Source organism: Phalaenopsis equestris, unplaced genomic scaffold (genome assembly GCF_001263595.1).
Source record: "Phalaenopsis equestris unplaced genomic scaffold, ASM126359v1 Scaffold000339, whole genome shotgun sequence".
NCBI lineage: Eukaryota > Viridiplantae > Streptophyta > Magnoliopsida > Asparagales > Orchidaceae > Phalaenopsis > Phalaenopsis equestris.
Window position 1 is genome coordinate 330634 of NW_018164781.1, and position 9492 is coordinate 340125.

At 33.2% G+C, this 9492-nt stretch overlaps 1 protein-coding gene across 1 annotated transcript in view; it reads left to right on the forward strand.

Moving 5' to 3' along the window:
• Positions 1 to 639: 639 nt before the first annotated feature.
• LOC110025858 (shaggy-related protein kinase epsilon-like) overlaps positions 640 to 9492 on the forward strand; it is a gene marked incomplete at its 3' end in the record, with an annotated part of 29658 nt that continues 20805 nt past the window's right edge. Inside the window, 12 exon segments of the mRNA XM_020726533.1 lie at positions 640 to 1095; positions 1970 to 2203; positions 2594 to 2686; positions 3061 to 3120; positions 3224 to 3496; positions 3614 to 3688; positions 5407 to 5463; positions 5534 to 5674; positions 5759 to 5809; positions 6428 to 6523; positions 6595 to 6678; positions 8866 to 8968. Coding sequence (XP_020582192.1) covers positions 1045 to 1095; positions 1970 to 2203; positions 2594 to 2686; positions 3061 to 3120; positions 3224 to 3496; positions 3614 to 3688; positions 5407 to 5463; positions 5534 to 5674; positions 5759 to 5809; positions 6428 to 6523; positions 6595 to 6678; positions 8866 to 8968 — 1318 coding nt within the window.

The window sequence follows — 9492 nt, forward strand, 5'->3', positions numbered from 1 at the left end:
CCCTCAGTGACATATTAAGTTATACGTAATAACCTATAAAATCAATTTGCATGTTAATTCAAATTCGATCCACGCATGCAATAGCTTAACAAGAACGACATCAATAACTCATCAGTTCATTTTGAACCACTATAACTCATCGAAAGCATCAAGCAACTTACTCAAAATAGGTTTGAGAGCTCATCTGACAACCAATTCAAACCCTGCTCATAGCTAATTCGTCTTCAACGAGTTCAATAACTTGATTGCTCATTAACACATCCTATCGTACACTTTATCGAGTGCATTACTATATAATTTAAGCTACATAATACATCATAACGTTGTAGTTTGTATGTGTCATACAATACAATATTCAATGATATACAACAAAAATGACAATATTAATAAGAGCATGAAATGTAAATATAAACTTCTACGAAAAAAATATTCCGTTCCGACGTCCGTAAGTCCGGTGATCACGCTGCCTGCTAATGACATATATGATGATGTGACTGTCGATGATTGAAAGTGCGGTTTATATAAATATATATATATTTTTTATAAAATTTAATAAAATACTAAAATTTATATCCTCTGACTCCATACACCTTAAAAGGAAAAATAAAGCAAAAAGATAAATCCGAATTCGCTCTGAGGCCTTCTCGCCCGTGACACGGTGACAGCAAACAAAATCCTTCGCTCGCAAATCTCGTCGTCGTCGTCTTCTCCCCGCCATTCGACTTGGGTCAAAGGTGCAAACTGCTCTTTTTCAACCGTTTTCAAGAAGGAAAATAGAAAACCAGAAAGGTTGAGAAAGATAGAGAAGCCTCCGAAGAAGTCAGAAAAGAAGATCTTCGTTCCCATTGCTATTTCCTCTTCCCTTCCTTCCTCCTCCTCCTCTCTCTCTCTCCCTCTCTCTCTCTATCTGCGTTGGGCCGTTGAGGAAGGAGAGGAGAAGGGGGAGAGTGGTTGTTCTCTTCAGGTTTTGGGGAAGAAACAGAAAGTTGGTTACTTTGCGTCGGCATTTTGGGGAAAAAGGACGGAGTTTGGAGAAAAACGAAAATGAATGTGATTCGGAGGTTTAAGAGCTTCACATTCAGCCGCGGCAATGCTGTTTGTATCTGATCCTTTAGTTTCGTTATTATTTGGGCTTTTGTCTGGTTATTTTCCTCTCTCACGTTTTATTTTGGGGAAGGTTGATGGAATTTTTTATCTTAATCATTTTAAATCTGATGAATTGAAATACATTTCATAGATTTCTCTTGCGAAGCATCTCAACTTTTGTTTGCATTTCATGCTCAATCATTAAAAATGTAAACTTTTGTTTTAAATATTCAATCTTTATTGATTTGAAGAATTTGATTGATTGATATCTGATAAAAGCTCAGGATAATGGAATTGTTTGCCTCAATCAACCGCATTTGATGAACTGACATAGATATCATGAATTTCTCATGTCTAATGGGTCTGAAAATTTTTATAGGGTTTCTCTCATTTAAGGAAAGCCTTTTAGTTGGCTTTTTTGATGTAATTAAAGATTTGGGTGCTATATGTATAAATATTAATGTTTTAGGTTATATATGCAAATGAATAAAGATTATGTGATATGTTTGTACCTCCTTCTTTAAAAATCTCTACTTTTGTTTTAAACACTTATTGTTATTGAGTTGGAGAGTTTGACTTATAATTTGAAAATTGCATGGAGTATAGCTGTTGATCTGATTTTGATTGAGTTTATTGTTTGTTTTAATGTTTGTATGAATGTAAGAATAGGATATTAGACTGACTATTAAAACCTTCTGTTTGTATATGTAAGACTTCATTAGTGAGGTGGAATATGAAATATGTAATCCTTAATTTCGTTGATGTTTTAGCTCCTTTTTCTTAACTTTTTTTCACTAAATGAAGTGAGTTGATACTACTTCTAAATATATAAAATTATAAATTTAAAATTTATCTCATGGCTTTTAATTCAAACATGCAATAGGGCGGTGATTCTAACACAAAGAAAGGGAAGGGCGACAAGAAAACGACAAAAAAGTCTTCTGAAGTTGAAGACAAAGCAATGCCCGTGAAACAAAGTGCAATTTCAAAATATTTGAAGTCTACTACAAGCTCATCCAATTCTGGCACTTCGAACGAAAATGCTAAGGTGGATATCGAAAAGCTTCCGAAGAAATTGTATGCTATGAAGATTAGAGATGATGAGCTAAATGATAAGGTAAGTTGTCATTTTCCAAGCTTGTATAGGATTCTTTCTTCCTTTTGTGGTTATTTAAGTATGGGGGCATTTGCATACATACCACATAATTCTTATGTATTTATATATTTAACCTAACTTTAATATTTACATTTTTAAAACTCAAATCTTTAGCATCACATAAAAAATACCGCTTTTCTAACTTTTTAAAAGTCAAATGCACCTTTTTATGCTTTAGGTTTATGGCACCAAGGTGTTATAAATGTAAGTATCAAATTTTAGATGTTAGATATGTGAATTTTCATAAGAATTGTGTGATATGTATGTAAATTTCTGTAAATATATTTATTATCAGTTATTATCACCATTGTGGCATTTTTAAGCTTTTGATTACATTTTTTGCCCATGTAGGAAGTGGAAGGTAGAATCTTGAAAGGGAATGGAATTGAGGCTGGTCAGATAATTGCAGCAACAATTGATGGTCAGGATGGTCAGCCAAAACAGGTGATATTGCAAATAAAAATTTCAAGTTCAACTTTGTTCCAAACTAGTATTCAAGAACTCTTAAGTTTGAGTTATACTGTTCCTGTTCTACTATTTAGAGCTATATCTTTGCTGAATTTTAATTTCTTTCCAGCTAGATTTGACTTTTGTATGGTGACTGAGCAGAATACCCGTGCTTCAATTCGTTAAAAACTGAACTTTTTAACAACAATATAGTAATTAATTTTCACTTGCTTGCCTTTTTTAGCTTTTTTTACAGCATTTTATTGCTTGATTTATTGCTTCATGTTATGTTATGTTGGAGGATTTTTTTGTTTCATGGATTAAAAATATTAACTTTTTCATTATTGTTAAATTTTTCTTTCGGTTTTCAGGCAGTCTCCTACATGGTGGAACGTGTGGTTGGCACCGGTTCGTTCGGTGTTGTCTTTCAAGTATGTTATTGTGGATTATGCGGAGTCATTATACTAAGTTGAAGATATTGGATCAATTTCTTATGCTCTGAGTTAGACAATGATAAAAGTTATTTTTGTGTAGGCCAAGTGTATAGAAACATCTAAAACGGTCGCCATCAAGAAGGTGCTTCAAGATAAGAGATATAAGAATAGGGAGTTACAGATAATGCAAATGGTTGATCATCCTAATGTCGTTCGGCTATATCAACACTTCTTTTCAACAACCGAAAAAGATGAACTATACTTGAATCTTGTTTTAGAATACGTTCCTGAAACTGTTTATCGCATGTCAAGACATTATTTACGGATAAACCAACACATGCCTTTGATCTATATTCGACTTTATTTGTACCAGGTATATGATCTATAAATATGTTATTTGTGTATGATATTATTACAAAATAAGTTTTTTTAGGCTTGCAAATTTTTCATTTTCACCCTTTTTGATATATTTGATGTTGTTTAAGGATAGATGTGTCGTGCACTTGCTTATATTCATGGTGTCGTGGGGGTATGCCATCGTGATATTAAGCCCCAAAATTTGTTGGTGAGAGAAGCTCTTCTTTTTGGTTTCTTAATTTAGTTAGCATGATGTTCAATTTGTCTTTTGATTTTTGAATCTTCAAGTATCAGGGAAATATTTAAATTTGTTTTCTTTCTTTTTAGCTATAATTTTTTTTAGCTATAGGAGTTGTTTGGCTTGATGAAAAATGAGTATGCGTAAAGTAATGTATTGTATTTGAAATAATTTGATGTTCTTTGGTTCAGTATAAAATAAATACAGGCCTTTATATTTTCTTGTTTAGTTTGAATAAAAATGGAACCAATATAAAATACATGGCTGGTGGTGACGGGCTAATGACATATGGCGGCGGCCGGCGGCGACCAGCGGTTGCTACAGGTGCTGACGGTGGTTTGCGGGTGTTGACGATGGCGGCAAGCAATACTTTACACATCGCCGTATTTAGAATTCGCCCAAATACAATGAATTCCAAATATATTGTAATTTTGAAATTTATCTGACTAAACACCCAAAATTTTCAAACTCCTTAATAGAAATGCAGTGCATTCTTTTTCTAGCAAACCGAGCAGGCCATGTATGTCACTTTGCATGGACAACCAGTTAGATTGTTTTAGCTTTGTGATGAGCCCTTGAGTAGAGCAACTTGCAGTAATGCTTAATTTTTACCACTTTAATTAATTATATGATTAATCTTTTTTTCATTGTTAAGAAGTTACTTTACCCTGAGCTTGTTTTCTAAGGTTTATTCCATGCTTGCAAGGCTAAATGCATGATATGCGATTTTAAAGAATGTGAATTTAATAAGTTGTGTTCAATATTGTTGGAATTAAATGAAAATATGACACTAAATAGAACGCAATGGAGAAAAAGGATTCATGTAGCAAACCCCGCGTAGTGGGATTAAGGCTTTGTTGTTGTTCAATATTTTTGGAAGAGCAAGCGAAATGTACATCTGATAGACATAAGTATTTTGGATTTGTTATGCATAACAATCATGATATGAATATTGATTCAACTTGTAGAGCTATAGACTTGAAATAGAGAAAAATCTTGGGAATATTGCGTAATACAAGAGTATCATCGAGGGTTGAAAATAAAGTTTATAAATCTATTGTTAGAATCACTACACCATATAGATGCAATTGTAGAAGAAAAAAGAAGTTGCTAATATTTAATTTGAGTGAAAAATGAGAATCTATGATCGATTCTAGTAATGGAATGAGGTGGTTATACTAGCATTATGGAGGATAAGGTGATGGAAAGTAGACTTTTGTGGTTTGGGAATGTAAAATGCAGGGTAGAAAATGATAAAATAGAAAGCAAATAGAATTTACATGGAATGATTATGAATTAGAAGAGGTGGATTGAGTTAAGTTGGCTAGATTCATAAAGCAATGCTCAACAAAACTTGTGGGATTGAGAATGTTATATTTTTGGAGGAAAGATTTACAAATGTTATATTTCTTCTTAGCTAAATGTCAATGTGCCTAAACAACCACATTTGATGGTTATAAATAAGCAATGAACCAATGACTATGCAATTTCTAATAAAATTCATCATTCCCCATTCTACTTAACTGTATTTTTCATGTTTCTCCTGGCTACATATTCTTTTGTTAGTTGGATATATGGTATGTTTAGAGAATTCATCTGCCTTAAATTTACAAAATCTATTTTTTAATTCAGACATTGTGAATATTTTACTTGAAAAATGTTAGCTGACATTCTCTTTGACTTTGCAGGTCAATCCTCACACTCATCAGCTAAAGCTTTGTGATTTTGGTAGTGCCAAAAAATTGGTCTGTAATATGCACTATTTTTTATGCTCCATTTTTATTTACTTTATTTAATATCTCGGTTTAATTGCAGGTTCAAGGTGAGCCTAATATTTCGTACATTTGCTCACGTTACTATCGTGCTCCTGAGCTCATATTTGGAGCAACAGAATATAGCACTGCGATCGACATGTGGTCTGCCGGCTGTGTGTTGGCCGAGCTTCTCTCAGGACAGGTTTGTAATAATGATATTGTAGCTTAGTCAAGAAATACACAATAGTCCTCTTCTTTAATTATTTAATAAGCATATCTTATGCAGCCTTTGTTTCCTGGGGACAGTGGTGTTGATCAGCTGGTGGAGATTATTAAGGTCTGCTATCTACAAGAAAATAATTCATATGTATCTACATTTCTAACCTAAACTTTGATTTTATATATTTGTAACACTCAAATCCTTCATATCACATGGAAAATTTCGCTATTACTGACTTTTAAAATGTGAAATACGCCTTTTCATGCAAAAATGAAGTGCTAAAAATGTAAAAAATCTAAGTTCAGGCATTATATACGTAAATAGAGAAACATGTAATTGGTCCCTTAACGACTCCTTGCAGGAAGCCATTTCTGTCGCAAAAGTTTATAAAGGTGTCAAACTAGTCCCAAACTTCTTCAATATGGGCAAAATTCAAAATAGTATCCAGTGTCAATTTAGTCCCCAGACTGTTTTAATAGGGGCTAAAATAGTCCTCTCTGGGGACGACTTTAGCCCATATCAAAATAATCAGGGGACTAATTTGACACTTTTATAGACTCAGAGACTAAAATAACCCCATGTATATAGTCAGGGGACTATTTTAGCACCTTTCTCTACGTAAATAATGTGAATTGTGTGACATGTATGGATATATTCCAATTTTATATACTATTTGTCTTCATATCGCACCCTTTTGTTGGCCATGGTGAACTGATTTGTACTGCTGAAAAAAAGGTTTTAGGAACACCAACAAGGGAAGAAATTAAATGCATGAATCCAAACTACACAGAGTTCAAATTTCCTCAAATTAAAGCTCATCCATGGAACAAGGTAAGCCAAGGCAGTAAAATTTTTATAGTAAGTTCATGTTAGGGGTTTACTAAGCAAACTTCAGCATTCAGGTCTTCAGTAAAAGAATACCTCCTGAGGCTGTGGATTTCATCTCGAAGCTGCTCCAATACTCGCCGAAGTCGAGATTAATGGCCGTAAGTATTTTGCTCATGGTGTTTAGGCTTTTGCTAATTTTATCATCTCTAAAAAATTTCTATAATGTGTGATTTTTGCAATTAACATCTAGACAAAATTATAACTTTCGCTAAATTATGATGATATTGGCTTATGTTATACTTCCAAGCACACGTATGAACTATAACTAGAAATGAGATAGATAAATCCGAGTGTTAAGTGATCAAAAAGTCAAGTTAGGATGGATTTGTCGCAGAATTAGGAGGAATTAATTAAGAAATGATTGTATTAGAGAGGCCGTGACAGGAACTCATCGGTTAAAGATAGGCTAATGCAGATTAAACTTTGATGGTTCAAGCATGTATGGTTGTAGGCTAATGCAGATTAAACTTTGATGGTTCAAGCATATATGGTTGGAGATAGGATAACAGAATAGGTAGAAAACTATGTTAAATGCGTCGACATTAAAATGGTTGATCTAACATAAAGTAGGTATATTTTTTGCATATATTTGTGCACAAAATAGACTTTATAACAAACCATCAAAGTTAAAATTTCTAAATTAAAAAAAAAAAATCTCTCTTTCACCATTTAACGGATTTTCGTAGAATTATCGGCATAACGATTTGCTTATGTTCTCCCATTCCTTATTATCTTCAATTTAAACTATCTTACTCTTATATAATCAATACTAATTACTAAACAATAACTTTGTTGATAATCTCAAGTTCAATTACCTCCCTAATTGTGTATTATATTAATAACAGATTGGCATTACTTCCAATATAAATTATGACATACCTCTTCTTAATCAAACATTAGCATAATTCATGTTCTAACTTGTTTTATCTACCAATACTTGTTGAATTTCAAGGCACCTTGTGCAAATGGGGTTTAAAAGAGTCGAGTCGACCTCGATCTATCCTCGACTTAAGCTTGAGCTTGATTAATTTTATTGAGTTCAAACTCGAGTTTAAGACTAAGAGGAGACGTCTTATTTATTATAAAAGAGAGAAAAAAATATTAATTTAAGGTAATGTTAATTAAAATAACAAATAGAATGAGCAATTGCAAGAGAAATAATAAGAAATCACTTAATATAAAATGTAAAATATTATTTTTTGAACATTTTTAATATAAAGTCTTTAAATTTAATATATTTTGAATGTAGTTTATATTAATATTTTTTAAACAAGCCGTCTCACGAGTTAACGAGTCAAGTCGGGACTAGCTTGAGCTTGGTTTAATCGCTATTCGAGCTCAGTTCACCGGCCACTTATTGAGCTGGTTCACGTGTCGTCTTGACTCACTTAGACCCCTACGGGCCACATTTAGGGACTAATTTGTAAAAAATGTGACATTCTTGGATTGAATTTGTCAATTACAAATAGTCTGGGGACTATTTTGAAGTTTAATAGTGTCTTAACTTTATGCTGATTCACTACGAACAGAATTGAGAAGTAATAAATGGATAAGAAGAAAAGTATTTCCAAATGGTAAAGTTTAGCCTTTTATGTTATCATATACAAAAATTTACATACATACCGCGTAATTTCCATGTATTTACATATTTAAGACCTTGTCCATGCATGAAAAAGTAGAAAATGTGTATTGCAGTTTTTATAAAGCGGTGGTGCTTTTGATGTGATATGAAACATTTGGGCAGTATGCATATGAAAAAATATTACATCAGGACTCCGCATGTAGAGCTACGTCCAGAGTCCAATGAAATCACGCAATGTGGAGGTGACTAAAAAAAAAATCGGCCCGGTAACACAGGAATATTCCCTCCCGTGTTATTCCGTATTATTCAAGTGTTATTGTATGTTATTCATGTGTTATTGTGTTCTGAGAATATTTCTGGTGTTATAATAACACAATAACACATCAATAACACTAGAATAACACATAAAAACACCTGAATAACACGGGAAGAATATTCTCTTGTGTTACCGAACATTATTTTTTCTGTCACCGCCACGTGGCGTGATTTCATTGGACTCCGCACGTAACTCTACATGCGGAGTCCTGATGCAATATTTTCTCGTATACATACATGTTAAAAAGAAAAACTTAGGGGTTCAATATGTAAATACATAAGAACTTGGTGGCATGTATGTAAATGCTCTAATCACGGCTTATATAATATTTAAACAGAAATTTATTTTCTTAATGCATTTTTAACTTTGTTCTTTGAAACCCTGCAGTTAGAGGCCTGTGCTCATCCCTTCTTTGATGAATTGAGAGACCCAAACTCGTCCCTCCCCGACGGCCGGCCGCTGCCGCCTCTGTTCAACTTTACCGACCAAGGTAAACATTTTCTCGCTTTTTAACATGAATTAAACCTATGTTGCACGAATACAGACATAGGAACACAAACATCACAACATCGATATATATATATATATATATTAAATTCATTAATTTAAGACACTTGCCATGCACATGTTTTGTGCGTGTTCTCATCCTGCATGTGTCATATATTTTTAATATTATTTAAATTGGACACTTCTATGTCTTCATCGACACGTGTTGGAGCCTTGTCGGTGTCCGATACTCATCTGACACTGCACGACTTCATCGCGAAAAATTATCCCATACGGACACCGCATGCGGTGTCTAATCTGCACCACTTATCATAGTAAAAATTATATTTTAGTGGGACCCATTTTTATTTTCTCTTTTTTTTTTTAAATGGATGGAGTGTGATGAGCGGTGCATGTCCGACACCGCATGCATTTCGTATGGAATAATTTTTTCATCATCAATTCAAACTCTCTCTCTCTATCTTTTATTTGGAAATGGATGCACTTAAATTTGACAAAAATAAAAAA